Source organism: Scyliorhinus canicula, chromosome 15 (genome assembly GCF_902713615.1).
Source record: "Scyliorhinus canicula chromosome 15, sScyCan1.1, whole genome shotgun sequence".
In the NCBI taxonomy this organism is placed as follows: Eukaryota; Metazoa; Chordata; class Chondrichthyes; order Carcharhiniformes; family Scyliorhinidae; genus Scyliorhinus; species Scyliorhinus canicula.
In genome coordinates, this window is record NC_052160.1 from 109,512,863 (window position 1) to 109,532,748 (window position 19,886).

Genomic DNA, 19,886 nt, shown 5'->3' on the forward strand with positions numbered 1-19,886 from the left:
CCGATTCTCTGGCCCAGATGGGCTGAGCGGCCGCGCGGAAACGGCAGAGTCCCACCGCCACCGTTCACACCTGGTTGCTGCCGGCAGGAACTCTGCGCGAAGGGTCGGGGGGCGGCCTGTGGGGCTGGGAAAAACGCTCCTTCATCGGAGTGGAAGGGGGTCCCCGATGGGGTCTGACCCATGATCGGAGCTCACCAATCGGCGGGCCGGCCTTCCCCCCGGGCCTACTTTGTTGCACGGCTGGCCTCTGAATCCCCACGCCATGTTGCGTTGGGACCGGCACGCTGAGGAAGTCCCCCCGCGCATGCGCGGGTTGGCGCGGCCCAACTGTGTATGCATGGGTTGGTGCGGCGCCCATTTGGCGCCGGGAAGGGAGGCTGGAGCGGCGTGAACCACTCCAGTGCCGTGCTGGCCCCCTGTGGGGGCCATGATCGGTAGTCCCTGCGCCCCTTTCACCCCGTGAAAGGCGCGAACACTTAGTCTCTATTTTGGAAAATCGTACCCATTGATCATGGGGGATAATATGAATATGAATGTCAAAATACTAAATCTAAGTCACTGAAAAATTAGCAGTTATAAATCAGTTCAAACACAGGCAAAAATGTAAATAATCAATATGATTAGACGTTGAATAGAAGCGATACTTGCAATAACTACATTTTATATAGTTTATGCTTACCTATTAATGCCATAGATCATGTATAGTATGCCTAAAAATTAAGCTCTCAATTTCAACATTTACTTGAGAGACAAACTTTTTTTTTGTTTAATTGCTTTTAACTATTCTTAAATGTCAATATGTATCTTTCTCATCACGTACTGTGAGTTACTGAAAATGATAAGCTTTCTTGAAACAGGCAGCGACTTAAGATAGTAGCTTTGTGTTTGCAGTATAGTGCTTTCTATTAACAGTGCTCTATTGATGGTGCACCTGTCTATTATTATTTCAGAAGATCTTCAAGAGGTCTCTTACAGTGGTTCAAAGAACATTTTTTTCCTTTTTAAGTTCAGGATTAAAGATCATTATCTTTTACTTTGTTGTATCATTTCGTTTGCTGCTGTCCATTATTATAATCTGGAATTTAGAACAACCACAGCTAAATTGGGGTTGTTACTTTCTCGTAAGTTACATGACCATAAATCAATACAGAAATATTATTGTGTGTATTGGAGTTCAATATATTGTGCTTATATTGTGTCCGATCACCTCTCCCAAAAATACTTGTACTGTAAAAATAGTTCTAACATATTCATATGGGATCTTAAGAAATTTATTGAATGTTACACAAATACTCTAAAGAAAGCTTCCATAGCAGCTTGCCAGCTGAAAAGTGCAGGACCAGCCTGTTATCGCTGCCAAGGACCTGTCTCTAACACAGAAATTTCTGTTTAGATTTGATGCATGACTCAAATCAAACGTTTTTAAATAAAAATGTAAAACAGGCACTCAAGAGAGAAAACAATCACTTCGGACATGGTAGATTTTCTTAAAATTATCCTTGCTGGTAAGTCTTCTTCAGGAGCAGGAAGACTGGGAGAGATAGCCTCCTAACACCTTGATCAAGAAGAAAGAGGTCACAAGAGAAGACGGCTGCGAACAGAACAGACAAGATACTGTCGTTCCTGGATGCAGAAATTGGCTTCACTAGTCCGGTCGTCCTTTGGGATCAGTAAAGCATCCTTGCCTGTCACAGGCTGTATACTTTCCCTGCCTAGTTAGCTTCTGTGTTATATTTAAACTGTTGCTTCTTAATAAACTATACCAAAATCACTTATGAGCTTGACCCCCTTTTTTTACTTGATCTGTGAATCCCAAGCCTAAAGCTTACAGTATTACTTTGAAGGGCAGTGACTCTGACAACCATCAAAAAAATCTCAGAAACAAATGAATAAGCAATGAATCTCCGCAAATGCGGTGAGTCGTAAAGGCTGCCGTGAAACTGGCCGTGTTTCACGGCAGCCTCCGCGCCCCCTCCCGGGACCCGATTCTTCCCCCCCGGGCGGGGCTAGCAGCGGGGACCCGTGAAGCACGGCCTCGCGGGCTTAGTGACCATCGCTAAGTCCGCGCGCCAAGCGTCACGCCGGCTGACACGCATGATGACGTCAGCCGCCCATGCGCGGGTTGGACGGCTCCAACCCACGCATGCGTGGATGACATCATCATGCAGACACGTCAAAACCCGCGCATGCGCGGGCCGTCTTGCTCCTCCGCCACGCCGTGGACTGATCCTGCGGGGCGGCGGAAGAACAAATAGTGCGCAGGTATCGGACCCGCTGCCCGCGATCGGTGCCCACCGATCGCAGGCCCATGCCACCCTTGGCACGGCCATGGTGCGGCCGTGCCAATCGGTGCCATGGTTGTCGGGACGGGCACTTTGCGGCCGTTTTCACGAACGCTGAAAGCAGGTGTGATCGCGGCCGTGAAAACGGCCGTAAACTCCGCGGTATTCGGCCCATCGGCCTGCGGAGAATTGTTGTACGCCGTAAAAAACGGCGAGCAGCGATTCGTGTCGGGGGGCGGCCAGAGGGGGGGGGGGGGGGGGAGAATAGCGGGAGGCCGTGAATATTGTCGGGAAGGCCCTCCCACTATTCTCTGACCCGTCATGGGCAGCGGAGAATTGCACCGCTGTTCTTTAGTTGTAAGGATCTCATTTTGAGCAACATAACCGTAGAATCCTATAATCTCAAAATGCTTGCCCAGTATCTTTAACATTCACTCGAACTAAAGACAAGCAAGTGAGTTTGCATTTGTCAACATTCCTTTCCTACTCTGCTTAAGTGTCAGTTTAGATGATGTGTTGAAATCTGGGGGCAGGGATTGGGGTGATGGTGTGAATTAATACCTTTTGAATCAGGCAAGAGTGATACCAAGCAAAGCTTTTTCTCGTGACTAATGATCTTGCACAAAGCTGTTTGGTTTAAATATTGATGTGACTGGAACTCTAGGTTAACATTTCTGTATCACTATAGGCAGAAAATTAATGTAATCAATATTTAGAGTGAGAGGAATTTAGGATGAAAACATTTTCATTGGTTTCTACTACTTTCTGGAAAATTCCACTTTGTGCGTATTGGATATTACTGTCATTTTTCCTCTCCACTCAGATAATTAATGGAGGCAAGAATGATAGTATGATGGAATCCTCAGAACGTCCAACAGTTCCACTGAGTGGATAACCAGTATTCAGAATGTCTATTTGAAACATGCATAGTTACAGTTTAGGGCCATAACTATGGGCCCACATTGTTAGATACAAACCTCAAGCAATCATGGAATGCCACACTGCCATTGCAAAATGTAAGAAGAGCAAAGGAACAGTAAACAAGATAAATTGGGATAATGGAACACTGAGCAGATCACCCTATGTGCAGCCCTTGAAAGTAAAGGCTCCATAGGCAGGCACGCTAGTAACACTCCATAAATTGTGACTAGCCCATATATTTCACTTAAGAGCATGTATACTTTTGAAAGCAAAATGAAAGGTGTAGTGCTTACACTTAAATTAAGCTTGTTTGCCCACTCTCCAATGACTGAATATGCACGTGTAGAATTGTCCTTGACTTGGTACTGGTAGATGTCGTAATGTCCAGGAGCATCACCATTTTCATTGAAGGTTACGGGAACCCCGGCACTACCTGCAGACAGCGAGAAGATAAATGGTTATTTTTTTTTGTGTGTACCTTTCAAAACGACTTCACGCAGTGACCTCAAACAAAAATATTTCTCATAAATATTTCCAATTCAATGCTCCTCTACCCATTTCTGAAAGTCCAAATAAAGGATTCAAAAACGTTAACAAAATCCTCAGAGGAAACAATAGTGTGCAGAATGTAGCAAGACATTCAGTCAGCTTTCCAAATTAAAGAGATCCTCAGCTGCTGTCAGGAAAATCTGGCTAGCGGTTTGGGAAACATTCTTAAGGGTGATTGATGGAGGGGTTTGAGTCTTATGCAGATCATATGCCCACTGTTGACAGTGCTTGTTTTAATTCTTAATGCTTAAACCCTCCTAAGGGTGTTGCTGCATATTCTTTGCATTCAGTGGTGTGGTGAACTGCCTATTGAGAAGCGTATTTCAGTCACAGCACGGCAACTCCATTGTTTGAGTATCCAGACCAAAATGGGCTGCAACCTACATTGACTCCCATAGGCGGGAGGCGCCTATAATATATCATGGTCTTCAAATAGCACCCAAAACAAAAAATTACCCGTTTTGATTGGACTACACTTCCTGTGACCAGATGGGGCTACAATGCCTTTGGGAGATGACAAAACCCACTACCTGATAAAGTCTAGATTTGACCTAACATTTTAAGGATGAACAATACAAGTTATGAACTTGGAGTCCTGTTTCTGCAATTGCCTCATCATTTGCAAACAGGAGCAATTTTGTTCATCCAACATGATTAGAGCTTCATGTATGTGTAAAAAAAATGCATTGATTGAATGTTTATATCAATACAGTTTTAAAAGCCAAGATTATATCTAGACTGGAAAGTGATGAATATAAAACTTGCGTTCTTTTCTGATAGATTTAGATTTCATAAGAGGTGAACAAATATATCGAAAGAAAAACTTATCATCTTACAGATACTGTGAGTTCATTAATTATTTTTAAACAGCCCTTGTAAAAACACAATCGAGCCACATGGGAGCCATAGGGGCTGGTTTAGTTCACTGGGATAAATCGCTGGCTTTCAAAGCAGACCAAGCAGGCCAGCAGCATGGTTCGATTCCTGTACCAGCCTCCCCGGACAGGCGCCGGAATGTGGCGACTAGGGGCTTTTCACAGTAAGTTCATTGAAGCCTACGCGTGGCAATAAGCGATTTTCATTTTCATGTGGCTGTAAGGTGCCATGTAGTAGATAGCACGAACAATATTTGAGCTGTGTTACTCTGCAGTCCGTCCTGTTTCTTTAATGGTATGACACATATTTCATTCACATGAATATGCTGCAAAGCAGAATGAAAAACAAAACTACAGAAATACTGGCCCACAATTTCTTAGCTCCAGAGTGTCGGATTTGGGGGTACCACAAAGATACGCTGGGGAGTCTCTCTTGGACATTCCCATGTTAGGGTTTACATGCCAATTATCCAGAATTGCGCTAGACCAGGAACCATCCGCCAAACTGATTTAAATTGCTAACTTCAGATAATTCTGTTATGCTAATATTGGAGCCATGTCAGAGGTGGCCATGGAGGAAGGTGACTGCCAAGACTGGTTGGTCAGAAGTTCAGCCTCAATTCTCTGAGACTTCAGCCCTGTTGTATAAAAAAAACTGTAAGGTCCTCTGGCTCTCTCAGCTCAACCTACCTTGTACCAACTTCATCTCACTCATCCCACCCATGCCAGTTCCCTAGCCACTCACCCAGTATTGAATATGGGCAGACTTGAGGAGCAATGTTGAGATGAAAAGAAAAGGACAACAATCTGAGAAGAGTTATCACTCACATATTTGATATTGAAAAAGCCCATTCATGAAGCCCATTCAAAATGTTTACATCCCTTCAAGTTGTCAATCTAGTTTAAAAATGGACTTCTATTCACTAACCACATCAAAGTCAGCTAATTTCTTCATAGTCTCTTAAAACTATGATCAAAATTAAATCAGCTCCCCTGCTGTGATAACTGTGTTTAGAACATGTGAAACTCAGCCAGGCCTTCATAATGGGCTTAGCTGAAAAAGCAACACTTGGGAAATGTCAACAAAGAATCCTATTCAAACTGCAAGAACAGATGCCTATTTCTTTTTTCTAAGCTACATCCGTTAGCCCATTAACCAATGTACTCCAGGAGCAATTATCTTTTTTTCTACTGTAAGTGACAGCTGCAGCCTGGTTTATTTCCATTTTGAAAGGACTGGTGATTTAATAAACTTCAGATCATAACACTTCAACAAACCTTATCCGCCTTTCACAAGTATTTATGCCTACTCCATAAATTTGTGATTCCCACGCAACAGATTAAGGCCCTTGGAACAGCGAAAATGTGGTTTGAACTCAGCACTAATTTGAAATGGCCCTGCTGAGTTTGGGTTTCCTGCCTCTGTGATTCACGCTATGTACCCCTCCCCCGATGGCAAAAAAAGGGATCTGCCGGAAAAGGGAGTGGAACATTTGCATCGGGGCCCCGCCCATCATTTGTAAATGCCTCCAGAGCCAGTTCCACTCAATGAAAATCCGGCCCATTATTGTTTAATGATTTTATATTCAACAAGAATAACCATCCTACAATAGCTAATGTTCAAAGTACCCTGAAATTTTATGAAGACCAATTTTTTGGCCATTGTAATTGTAACTGTTTACACTTTATTGGCTTTACAGTATACTCTATCTCATCTCAAAATCAATCCTGTACTATCGAGAACAATAACCTATTTTTAATTCTAAGTGATCCTTAAGCACCAGTACACATTTGGAGGGCATGCATGGTGATATTCAGTCTTTCAGTATTCAAGTCTCCACAATACTCACCTTATGTTCCCTGGTCCTTCTATCCCACTCCCTCCGAAACGCCTGATTTTGACCAATTTTCTGCTTTTATTTTGTGTTTGAGATATGTCCCTGTCTGCCCCAGGAGTTGAGAAAAAAAACTGGCAGTACTATTTTGTTTACTCTGTCCAGTCTCCATTGTTAAAGAAAATCATATTCTGAATGCGCACCTTGAAATTAAGTGATTAAGGAATTCATGATTAGAGGCTAGAAATCATTGCTTTAATACCCAGTGGTTGCTTTTTAGACCACACTAATGTTATGTGATTTGGCATGCATCGTATAGTTTCATCTTGACAAATATTTTTTTTTATATTTCTTTATTCTCCTCCTTTTTTGCATTTTCTCCCAAATTTACACCCACCAACAATAAACAATAATCAGTAATAAACAGTAATCAGTAACAAATATGTCAATCCCCATATCAATAACACCGATCCCATCCTCCCACCAAATCTAAAACATCCACCCACATGTTCACATAAACAACTGACAAAAAGGAATCAGGAATCACCCATGGCCACCATTAACACCCATCATCCCTCTCCCCAGCCGTCCCCCATCCCTCCCACCCACCCCTCCCCAACTAATGTTCAATGTTATCCAGTTCTCGAAAGTGCATAATGAATAATGCCCATAAATTGTAGAACCTCTCCATCCTTCCCTTCAGTTCAAACTTAACCTTCTCAAGAGTCAAGAATTCCAACAGATCCCCCCACCATGCCAGGGCACAGGGTGGAGAGGCTGCTCTCCAACCCATCAGGATCCGCCTTCGGGCGATCAACGCGGCAAAGGCTACGACATCTACCTCCCCACCCGTTTCCAACCCTGGCTGGTCCGATACCCCGAATATGATCTCCCGGTCATCTTGACAAATATAAAATCACAATGGATAAAGACGAATACGAATACCCTGATTTATTCAAATAGTTAGATTAATGGGATGTTTCATGGTGGGACCTGTTGCGAGCGGGACGAAAAATTCAGAGGCAGCCAAAAGCCCATCAATTTTGAATGGGAATTTCCCATCCTGCCCCAAAATTCAAGCCACTGTGTTTTCTTGAAAAAAGCCTTGTGAAAGGACAAAATCTTGAAGCAATTCAACAGCATTGCTTGTTACTTGGTCTGAGATTTTCCAAAAAAAATCTGGATCCCAGCCAACATGTGTGTTTGAAGCTATCCTCAACTACAGGATCAAGAAATCAAATGAGACCATCTCTAGGTTCAGGTCTTCTATCAAAAATAAGAATTGCCTTTATTCTGACAGCCCTTGGTAGTGTCTGTCAATGCATTCATTGATCATGTATTCCAAGTTCAGTGTGATAGCATTACACTGGAAAGTGGTAAATTAACCTCTGACATTTGCAGCTACATTTATATAAAACACATCTGATCAGCTGAACTGCAGCAGTCTAAAATATATCTAGGTCTTCATCACCCTAGAGGTTTAAGGTGTGAATTCCAGAGCTTACAGCCTTGGCAGTTGAAAGTATAGCCACAAATGGTGAAGCAACTATAACCAGGAATGTACAAAAGCTTAACTTAGAGGAGTGCAGTTACCATGGATATTTGTGGAACTGGAGGAGGTTACAGATATAAGGAGGAACTTGAAAATGAGGATGAAATTTTTAAACTCAAGTTTTACCAGATAAGTAGCCAATGCATGTCCGTGGAAGTAATGAGCAGAAGGAAATTGGTGCAACTTGGGATAGGGGCATAGAGTTTGGGATGACTTTAATCTTATGAAGGCTTAAGGAATGGGAGGTCAACCAGGCGTGCTCTGCAATAATTAAGTCTGGAGATAACAAAGCCGTGGTTGAGCGTTTCAGTGGCAGATGAGCGAAGGTAGCGACAGATTTGGGTGACATTATGTAGGTGGAAATAGGTGGTCTACAAAAGTGATGGCATTGATATATAATTGGAGGTTTATCTGGGAGTCAAGTAAAATAGTGAGGTGAACAGACTGGATCAGCCTCACACAGTTCCAAAGGAGAGAGGTGAAGTCAGTCAAAACAAAGTCTGTGCTGACAGCCGAAGTCAATGACTTTGGTCTTCCCAGTATTTAATTGGAGGAGATTTCTGATCAACCAGTAATGGACAAGCAATCTGACAATTCTGAGACAGCGCAAAATTCAAGCTGGTGAGGTGAGCTGGTGTACAAGTGACATCTGAGGAAGAATTGATTAAGACAGTCATTGTCACAAAATGTAATTTGTGACTTGGCCAAGAACTGTTTTGGAACCTTGGCATGAGCCGAAATCAAATTGGCAGGATAAATTGGCCTGGAATTCTGGGAAAGATAGGCACTAGTTTGAGAGATAAGAACACATTCGAGGACATTAGAGGGGAAAGGGAGATTAAAATGTGAAGGTGATTTGCAAGGATGGAGTTAGCAAGGGCTGTTTCCTTTTGTAAGGTACGGGTGAAGATAGCAGATTTGAAGAAGAAAGGGCCAGAACCAGAGACTAGAGAATCATTAACAATATGAGCTAACATGTGGACAAAGAAGGAAAGCTGGGTGATAAGTTTGATGGGGGGGGGGGGGGGGGGGGTGGATTTCATCAACAAGGAGAGCTCATTTGAGGGCTAAAGGGTAGAGAATCTTGAAATCAATGCATGTTCAGAGATATGATAGAGGATAACTCAGAGGAACATTGGTCCAGTCGGCTCGGGAAGGGACAGAAGTGAAAAAGGCTGCTGAATGGATGAAAATCTTAGTAGCAAAGAGGTTCATGAGCTCCTCGCTAATTGGAGGGAGAATTATAAGCGGATGGTATGGAGTAAATAAGTCGGGTGGTTATCATAGAATCTACAGTGCAGAAGGAGGTCATTCAGCCTATCAGGTCTGCAGTGGCCCTTGGAAAGAGCACCCTACTTAAGCCCTCACCTCCATCCTAACCCCGCACCCAGTAACTCCACATACCCTTTTTTTCTGGGTTCTAAGTGCAATTTGGACACTAAGGGCAATTTAGCATGGCCAATCCACCTAACCTGCACATCTTTGGACTGTGGGAGGAAACCGGAGCACCCGGAGGAAACCCACGCAGACACGAGGAGAATGTGCAGACTACGCACAGACAGTAACCCAAGCCAGGAATCGAACCTGGGTCCCTGGAGCTGTGAAGCAACAGTGCTAACCACTGTGCTACCGTGCCACCCACTTGGTGACAAATTGTTTTGTCAAAGGAGAGCAAGATCCAATGGGCCAAGCCAGATGCAGCAAAGAATGGCCAAACTAATTGTTCATTATTTACGTATATCCAATCTTTTTTAAAAATGGGGGTAAGTTAAGATCTAGAATTAATCAGAAATGGTAATTTAAATGGTTGGTTCGGACTAAATTTCAGATTGGCTCAGTTGGTCTTTAGCCCTTACCTCTGAGTTGGCAGACTGTTTTAGACCACTTTTATAATTGCAAGTTCTTTCCTTTCAATCTTTCTTATTGTTTCCTTCAAGGCTGTGTGGGGTATACAGGGATATTATTGCATGGGTACCTGCATCCTTCCAGAATCTCATTCCTCAAATGAGAATCTAGACTGTAAGCAGGCAAGTTATTCATGTGGTGAAGGAGGGGGCTTGGGTTATCATCACCTCGCAAGATGTCCACGCTTACTTACTTTCTAAAAGAAAGTGTTAGACAGAAAACAAGAAGCATAAGCATGCAGCTGACTCATCTTTCCCTTCTTAAAACTAGGAGGACCAAAGTCAATTAAAATACACTGATCATAACCCTGGATAGAATCAACCGATTCCTTTGAAACTATTTGTATAACCTCCCAGCATACAATTACCAACAAACTCATAAAGGATTGTTCCTTAGCATATTTGACTTGGTTAACACCCTCTAACTATGCCACCTAATGTACCAAGAAATTAATCAGTATGACTAATGAATATTAATTACATGGAAGTGGCAATTGAACACCCTCTACATCATGAACAAGAGACAGCAGACAACTCAAAGTATATTATTGTGTTGCAATTATTATTTACAATAAGTTGAGGCTGCTGATTGGATCTCAAAATCAGTTGCAACAGTGGCAGAAGCTAATTCACCTTACCTGCTAAATTCCACAGGCTCCATGAAAATTAAATTGGAGACTTGTATTTATTTAGCACCTTACATGATCACTTGATTTTTATAAAAATCTGCCACAGGATATGGGTGTCGCTGGCTAGGCCAGCATTTATTGTCCAATCTTAATTTCCCTCGAAAAGGTGGTAGGTTGCAACTTCCTTGAGCTGCCGCAGCCCATATGCTGTGGGTACGTTCGCATTGCCATCATTGAGGGAGTTCCAGGATATTGAACCAGCAACACTGAAGAAATGATGATGTAGTTTCAAGTCAGGATAGTGTGTGATTTGGAGGGAATCTTGGAGGATGGTGTTCCCGTGCATCTGCTGACATTGGCTACCTAGGTAGTAGAGGTCCCGGTTATGGACGGTTCTGTCAAAGGAGGCTTGGTGAATTGCTGCAGTGAATCTTGTAGATGCTGCAGCAATTCACCAAGCCTCCTTTGACAGAACCGTCCATAACCGGGACCTCTACTACCTAGGTAGCCAATGTCAGCAGATGCACGGGATTGGATTGGATTTGTTTATTGTCACGTGTACCGAGGTACAGTGAAAAGTATTTTTCTGCAAGCAGCTCAACAGATCATTCAGTACATGGAAGAAAAGGAAATTAAACAAAATTCAAGAAAAGACAAGAAAATACATGAGAATACATAATAGGGCAACACAAGATATACAATGTAACTACATAAGCATTGGCATCGGTTGAAGCATACAGGGTGTAGTGTTAATGAGGTCAGTCAATAGAGGGTCATTTAGGAGTCTGGTGACATTGGGGAGGAAGTTGTTTTTGAGTCTGTTCGTGCGTGTTCTCAGACTTCTGAATCTCCTGCCCGATGGAAGAAGTTGGAAAAGTGAGTAAGCCGGGTGGGACGGATCCTTGATTATGCTACCCGCTTTCCCCTGGCAGCGGGAGGTGTAGATGGAGTCCATGGATGGGAGGCAGGTTCGTGTGATGGACTGGGCAGTATTCACGACTCTCTGAAGTTCCTTGCGGTCCTGGGCCGAGCAGTTGCCATACCAGGCTGTGATGCAGCCCGATAGGATGCTTTCTATAGTGCATCTGTAAAAGTTGGTAAGGGTTAATGTGGACATGCCGAATTTCCTTAGTTTCCTGAGGGAGTATAGGCGCTGTTGTGCTTTCTTGGTGATAGCATCGACGTGAGTGGACCAGGACAGATTTTTGGTGATGTGCACCCCTAGGAATTTGAAACTGCTAACTATCTCCACCTCGGCCCCGTTGATGCTGACAGGGGTGTGTACAGTATTTTGCTTCCTGAAGTCGATGACCAGCTCTTTAGTTTTGCTGGCATTGAAGGAGAGATTGTTGTCGTTACACCACTCCACTAGGTTCTCTATCTCCCTCCTGTATTCGGACTCGGCGTTATTCGAGATCCAGCCCACTCTGGTCGTATCGTCAGCAAACTTGTAGATGGAGTTGGAACCAAGTTTTCCCACACAGTCGTGTGTGTGGGGGGCTAAGTACGCAGCCTTGCGGGGCACCGGTCTTGAGGACTATTGTGGAGGAGGTGTTGGTGTTCATTCTTACTGATTGTGGTCTGTTGGTCAGAAAGTCAAGGATCCAGTTGCAGAGTGGAGAGCCAAGTCCTAGGTTTTGGAGCTTTGATATGAGCTTGGCTGGGATTATGGTGTTGAAGGCGGAGCTGTAGTCAATAAATAGGAGTCTGATGTAGGAGTCCTTGTTTTCAAGATGCTCTAGGGATGAGTATAGGGCCAGGGAAATGGCATCTGATGTGGACCGGTTGCGACGGTATGCGAATTGAAGTGGGTCAAGGCGTTCCGGGAGTATGGAGGTGATGCGCTTCATGATCAGCCTCTCGAAGCACTTCATTACAACTGACGCCACCGGGCGGTAGTCATTGAGGCACGTTGCCTGGTTCTTCTTTGGTACCGGTATGATGGTGGTCTTCTTGAAGCAGGTTTGGACCTCAGAGTGGAGTAGGGATAGGTTAAAGATGTCTGTGAATACTTCTGCCAGCTGGTATGCGCAGGCTCTGAGTGCACGACCAGGGATCCCGTCCGGGCCCATCGCCTTGCGTGGGTTCACTTTCAGGAAGGCCGATCTGACTTCGGAAACTGTGATGGTGGGTATGGGTGAATTATGGGCTGCTGGGGCACTCGACAGCGGATTGTTGGGAACACCATCCTCCAAGATTCCCTCCAAGTCACACACTATCCTGACTTTGGTTTAAGGTGTGCACATTTCTTTCAATTTTTTGATTTCATTCGTTTGTGCTGCAATGTTGCCTTAACAAGATGACTACAACATAAACAGCGGGCGCAATTTAACGTACAAATTTGAAACGTAATTTTGGGAGCAAAGATGGGCTGTTTCTCGATGCCCATGTTGGAGAGATCACGGCCCCTATCTAACGGCACTTAGCGACGGACATGAGTCCCACACGAGCTTCTCGAAGGTACTGGCTGAACTGTCATCACATTCGGTGGACCTGTGCCTCAGCATCTCACCACTAACCCGGGGGAGCTTTTAAATGTTCCCTCACCATTCATTCCCAGTCAACACGCAAGCATGGCATCCCATATAACTGCCCCTTGCTTTGGGGATGCCAACCTGGACAAGCTTCTCGATGCTGTGAATGAGAGATGGAGCATCCTGTTCCCCCAAGGGGTCGGAGGTCCAGGGGCAGGGTAAACAATACCACCCTGGAGGCTGTCAATGTGGGCAGCATGACGAGGAGGACCAGCGTCCAGTGTCGGAAGACGACCAATGACCTCCACTGAGCTGCAATTGTAAATCACCACCTCTCTCCTGGTTTCAACTTGCTACCCTTCAAATTCCCAAAACACCCCCTCAATAAATCACTGGATGACACCTCACACCCTTCCCACATCTGATCTTCTTGCTCAGCACCCCCTTGCATCCACCAGCACAACCCTTTCATGTCCAGGTGCAGTGCCCACACATGCCACCTGCTATCGATTCACCCCCTCCCCCACCGATCCAACAAGCATAAGGCTCACAATGCCCTCTCTTTGTCCCTGCAGGGGGAGATAGCCAATGGGAAAAGGCCAAGGTGGGGGCAGAGTATTGAGGTCAGTTACATCTACAAGATTCCCTCGGGAGCGTGCACGCACATGCATGATCTGGAGGCAGTGGCCGTACACGAGTTGAACATTCATGGAGTGGAACCCCTTCCTGTTAATGAAAATTGGGTCCAGAAATTAGCAGATAATGTAGGGTTTAAATAGACTGAGGGGGAAAAAAACCTTCAAGCACAAATTCAGAGGGATACGCCCATGCCTGGATGAGTTACATTGTCCCAGTCAGTGGGAATACACAGCATGCCCCAGCTCGATTGTTCTTCCGGACACTCCTGTTTGAGCAGCCATTAGCACACCAGAGAGTCTGATAGCCTCTTTGTCAGTCAATGGGAGGCTATTTGTATATCAATAGTATGACTCGGTTCTTTTCTATAAACATAAGTATGCAATCAAACAGGCAAGCTGACGCTGATGCATTCAAGGCTGAAACACCAGGAGGGAAATGAAATGAAAATGAAAATCACTTATTGTCATGAGTAGGCTTCAATGAAGTTACTGTGAAAAGCCCCTAGTCGCCACATTCTGGCGCTTGTCCAGGGAGGCTGGTACGGGAATCGAACCGTGCTGCTGGCCTGCTTGGTCTGCTTTAAAAGCCAGCGATTTAGCCGAGTGAGCTAAACCGGCCCCTAAGAGAACATTTGTTTGAGGGGAGAGAGAGAGAGTAGAGAGAGAGAGTAGATAGAGAGAGTAGATAGAGAGAGCAGGTGGAGAGAGCAGGTGGAGAGAGTAGGTAGAGAGAGTCGATAAAGTAGATATATACAGAGAGAGAGAGAATGCTGATCTGAAAAGTTACAGTGAAGAAAGCTTTGAAAATAGACCAAGAGAGATCATGAAAGTAACAGAGAAGGCAGCTTTAGAAATGGACCAAGAGAGGTCATGAAAGTTGCCACCGAGGCAGGCTTTAAAAAATGGTTCAAAATGAATGTCGCCAGCAGAAGAAAAATTTCTCCTTAAATGCAAGTATTGCCTTTGCCTGTCTGTGTAAATGGAATGAGAGTTTCATGTTTATTTTAAAGTGGTTTTTAATGGGAACTGGTATGTGAAGTTAAGAAAGTACATGTCATCTATTCGTGGGAGAGTTGAACTTTACAGGCTTAAGCATTGTTTTCTTTTGTTTTGTTTTACTAAAGTTTGTTTATAAAATAACCAAGCTCTATTTCTTATATTATCACTCCTGGAACGAATCAATCTTTCTGCACTGTCTTAAAATTTGAAAACATAATGGCTCGGGTTCAGTCTCTTCGCCACATTTGAGGGCTGACCAGATGTCTCTATCAGCTGCAGAGATGAGAATCCACTGCCCCTTCACTCAGATGACATTTCTCAAGCGAATTGTTCATATCAGACAAAATGGTCCTTCCCTTTCACTAACCACGGCCGGAATTCTCCGCACCTTTAGGGGCTAGGCCCGCGCCGGAGTGGTGGCGCCACGCCGACTGGCGCCAACAGCCTTTGACGCCTGCCGCCCGGCGTCGGACTGGCCGAAAGGCCTTCGCCGGTTTGCGCATGCGCCGGTGCGTCAGTGGCCGCTGACGTCACCACCAGCGCATGCGCGGTAGGGGGGTTCTCTTCCGCCTCTGCCATGGTGGAGGCCGTGGCGGCGGTGGAAGAAAAAGAGTGCCCCCACGGCACTGGCCCGCCCGCCGATCGGTGGGCCCCGATCAAGGGCCAGGCCACCGCCCCACGCCCCCCTCCAGGACCCCGGGGACTCGCTTGCGCCGCCAATCCCGCCGCCACCAGAGGTGGTTGAAACCACGTCGGCGGGATTGGCCTCTCAGCGACGGGACTTCGGCCCATTGCGGGCCGGAGAATCCCCGCATGGGGTTCACCAATCAGCGCGGAGGGCACGCCGATCGGCGCGGCGCGATTCCCATCCCCGCCAATTCCTGGGTGGCTGAGAATTCCGGCCACGGCGGGGCGGGATTTACGCCGGCCCCAGGCGATTCTCCGACCCTGCGGGGGGGTCAGAGAATTTTGCCCCACATGTGTGTTCTCTCACAGGATTTCCATATAATGGGGCCAGGTCATCCAGAGTCATTTCCCACCCTGCCAATCAAGAGACCACCTCGGAGGAGAGCTACGAGGAGGCTACCATCGAGGGATTACAACTATCACCTCCACCTTCCACCAGCGCACATACTGTGGATGACATTAGTGGACAGGCTTCTGGGGCACATCCTGTTGAGCACCATACTTGCTGATGCACATCAGATGGAGGCAGGAATATCCAGGGAGTCAGCAGTTGGGCATCTGCTGGACCCCAGGACTCAGCTGAGCCCCAGACAGATGCCGAGCTTCTGGAAAAGGTTGTCCCAGAGCTGATGCAGATGCTAGGATACGGCCATGAGATTCAGGAGGGGATATGAGCAGCATTCCAGTGAGTGCACAGCCGATTGGAGGGGTCCCAAAGGCTACAGGTGCAGGAGATGATGCCGACAATGTGTGGCACCGAGCCCAATATTGCTAGGGTGACGATGGCAGTGGAAAGCCTGCAGTACGAGGTCATTGTTTTGAGTGGTGATATCCAAGGCAAGAGGAAGCACTGGAGGCCAACCCAGAGCCTGCCACGAAAGAGACAACGGCGGACTCCAGTTCTTCCAAATCCCCCCCTCCTGACATCAGTATATCTCAAGGTTAGCGGGCAAAATAGTGAAGCCAGTAACATTGATAAGTGGGGCAGGACCCCTGGGCCCAGGTCCTCTAGAGTGTGCCCATCAAGGGCATCAAAGGCCACCATCAAGTACGTGGAAAGCAGCAGGCTGCCTACAAAGCTCTGATATGCATCATGGGGACACAACTTGACATAGCACTAGACAACGCAAGATCAACAAAGGTGAGGATCATTGAGTGGGCCCTGAGGTGCACCGGGGGGGGGGGAGGGGGGGGGGAGGGGGGGTGTCACTATGTGTAGCAAGGGGAAATAGAAATGTCCTATGCACACTATTAAAACATGCTACACCTGATACATGTTCAGCCTCTGTCACGCAGATCTTCATATCTGATCTGCCTGCACCCCACCCACTGTTTCCCTCTGCTCCCACCACCCTCTGACCCTCTGGCACAGTGGTCCAAGAGCAAATGCTCCCGGTGCAGATCCCGGTACCATTTTCAGAGGATGGGTGTGAAAGCACTGTCAGCAGAATGACGATAGTCAAACTTTGGCATGAACTGAGAACTAGAGAATACTTCACAGCGAGTTATCAGCACTCTCCTGCCTTATATTGTAACACGGACAGTGCCGACACAGGTCCATCACCCTGCGGTGATGTTATACAAACCCTAGGGTGGTGGAACAGGGTAGTCGAGGGTGGGGGGAATAGGGAAATGGGGGGAGGGGGGCAAGGAGGGGAATGCAGAAAGGAGGGGAATGGGAGGGGGAATGAGGGATTTGACGGGGGGGCGGGGGTGAGGAGGTTTTGAGCTGACGGACAAAGCCTCCTCCTCCTCAGATGAGGCCACGTGTCCCTCCTCCTCCTCCTTCAGCATATCGCCCCACTGCTGTGCCAGGTTGTGGAGGGCACAGCAGACCACCACAAAGTGGGAGACCCTCTAGTGGGGTGCAGTGATGTGCATCACCAGAGTGGTCCAGGAATCGGAACAGCATTTTGAGTCATTTGATACATTGCTCCTGGGTGACAGTACGGGACGCAGCATGGGCCTCGTTACACTGGGTCTCCGCCTCATTCTCCAACCTCCGCACTGGTGCCATGAGTCAGGAAATCAGCTAATACACCTTATCTCCCAAGAGCCACCGTCATCCTGGGGTGGTCCTCGAAGATGCCGGAGACCTCCGGGTGACCCTGGATGTAGCTGTCATACATGTTCGCAGGGAAGCGTGCACACACATGCATGATCTGGAGACGATAGTAGTACATGAGTTGAAAATTCAGGGAGTGGAGCCCTTTCCTGTTAATGAAGGGCACTCCTTGATGCCACGCGTGCCATCAATTACCCCCTGGACCTTGGGCATATGGTGATGGTGGAGAATCCTGCTGCTTGGGCATCTTTGTGGGCTTTGTCCAGCTCAGTTAATATAATGATGCCCAGGCATACAGGGCATCCGTGACCTCAAAGATGCACTCATGGGCCGTAGCTTGTGCTATGCCACACAAATCCCACTCGAGCCCTGGAATGAACCAGTTGCACAGAAGTTCAGGGCTGAAATGAACTTCACGGCCACCGGAGGTTGGGTGTCTTCCTCCTCCATGGGGTGCTGTGTTTACGAGGATATGGCATAGGTGCCGCACTGTCTCTTTGTTAAGACGGAGTATCCTGTGGCACATGCCGTCCATCAGCTCCTCAAAAGACCACCAGCACCTGTACACTTTGGGCCGAAGCTAGCGTCACCTGCTGGTTCCTTCCTCGGCCTGATGGGCAGCCAAGTCTTCAGGTTGTGCGGCAGTCCCCTGCTCTTGGGGTGACGCCTCCAGCCTGCCTCGACACTGCTGCCACCTTCTCCGGCGCCTGGCCACCTGGGCTGCAACCAGCATCGCAAGGGCAGCCTCTTTGGGACCGACAATACCAGCCACATTGTTATATCTGTAAGGAATTGGAGAGAGAGACCGACAGTCAGTTGGGCTTCCACGCCTGGAGCCTCAATCCATTAAGCTTGCCCCACCCTACGTGTCCCACTTTCTCTCAGAGTACCATCCAGCGAGCCAATTGCTTTGGAGAACCTCGCTCTGCACACTTATCCCCAGCCATAGCAGGATCCCCTAGATGCCCAACCCCATATGGGAACATTAGGGAGACCGCGCTCAGGTGCCCTCCCCTGATCCACACACGTGCCCTTTTGCATGAGGATATCCTGATATCCCCAGTGCTGAAGTCCAGCTTTTGAGTGTTTGATTGTTGGCTGCTGCCTGTATGGTGCTGACATCGTTGAGGTCAGGCAAACTGTTCAGACTTCATTATTTGCTTGAAATACGATGCAATAATCATCGTCTGAGACATGGCACATGTACCCACAAGAAGTCACTTGAGAATATTTTGTTTATTGAATGGTCAACAGTAACAAAGATTTAAAAATCAACTATATAACATTCCACATATCACACTAATCATTAAACAAAAAGGAAACGTCACCGTTCTACACTGGTACCAATACAAAGCTAGATCGGCTCATTTTCACACAAAGAAAACACATTATCACCCCTCACAGGTTCCTCAACAGAAACAGAGGATAAGCCTGAAAAAGTGTTAACATGTCCCGAACCTTGTTGTAGAAATGATCTGTCCATCAATGTGTGACTAGTTCCATGTATCAGTGCCATTCTTCGTCCAGAAGCTGCAGCTGTGCAGACCTTCCCACACGGATCCAATCTCACTGGACCCAAATCCTGGCATCCATATATTCCACTGGCACTCAAGCTGCAGTTGAACATACTTGACTCCCAGCGTTTTTAACCCGCTGTGACGTGCCAGTTACATGCAGCACTCACCCCACCAGCAACAAAAGCATCAACAATCTGGAAAAGGATTTGTTCAACTGCGTTAACAGGTGGCCCATTTCAAACCGGATTGCCGTCTCGACCCATACGTCGCCCTGAGCCCGATGTTCCAGGACCCAGGCATCTTAGAAAAATTGTCCTTCCAACCAGCTATAGAAAAGGAAGGAAACAGCAACAGCAGCCTCCAGGCATCTGCAGCCACCAGCAGGAGCAAACAGCAAACACAATCTGCAAAGTGCTCTCACAATTAACAAGGCCAATTCTGTTTTAGCAAGCTCAGGCTGCTCACAGACAAAGGGAGTTAAAGTGACTTTCAGCATAGAACCAAGAACAGGGCTCTGTCCATGAAGCTTTTGGTAGGATAGACAAGTTTCATCTGTAGTTGCCGCTATGATGGGTCTCCACATTATCTAATGATGGTTTGAAGACTTCACAGTCGAAAAGCCCATCATCCCCCACCCCGACCTAAGTGCGGCCCCCGACCTGAAATGTTTCTGCCCCCAACCAAGCCCAACCCCCCTGAGGGGTCCCCTCCTCGAGCACTGGGGCAGCCGCTCAGTGCCCTTGAGCTGCATGCCGAAAAGTGGAAATGGTTACTCACCTCCTCAGTTCCCCTCAGCAACCATTGTTCCAGCTTTACGTTTTTAAATAGGAGTACTAAACAACTTGATTTCTCACTGGTGAGCCAGTTAGTTCCCAGGAAGCCATTATATCCGACTTGAAGCTCACGCAGGAGATGGAAATTAATGCAAACGAGGGGTAATGATATGCTCGCATTATTTG

The 19,886-nt window shown here is 46.7% G+C and overlaps 1 protein-coding gene across 1 annotated transcript in view; it reads right to left on the reverse strand.

Annotated features, from left to right (window-relative positions):
- LOC119978492 (metabotropic glutamate receptor 4-like) overlaps window positions 1-19,886 on the reverse strand; it is a 1,510,615-nt gene that overhangs the window by 431,722 nt on the left and 1,059,007 nt on the right. The window contains exon 8 of the mRNA XM_038820161.1: window positions 3,497-3,636. Coding sequence (XP_038676089.1) covers window positions 3,497-3,636 — 140 coding nt within the window. The remainder of the gene's footprint in view (window positions 1-3,496; window positions 3,637-19,886) is intronic.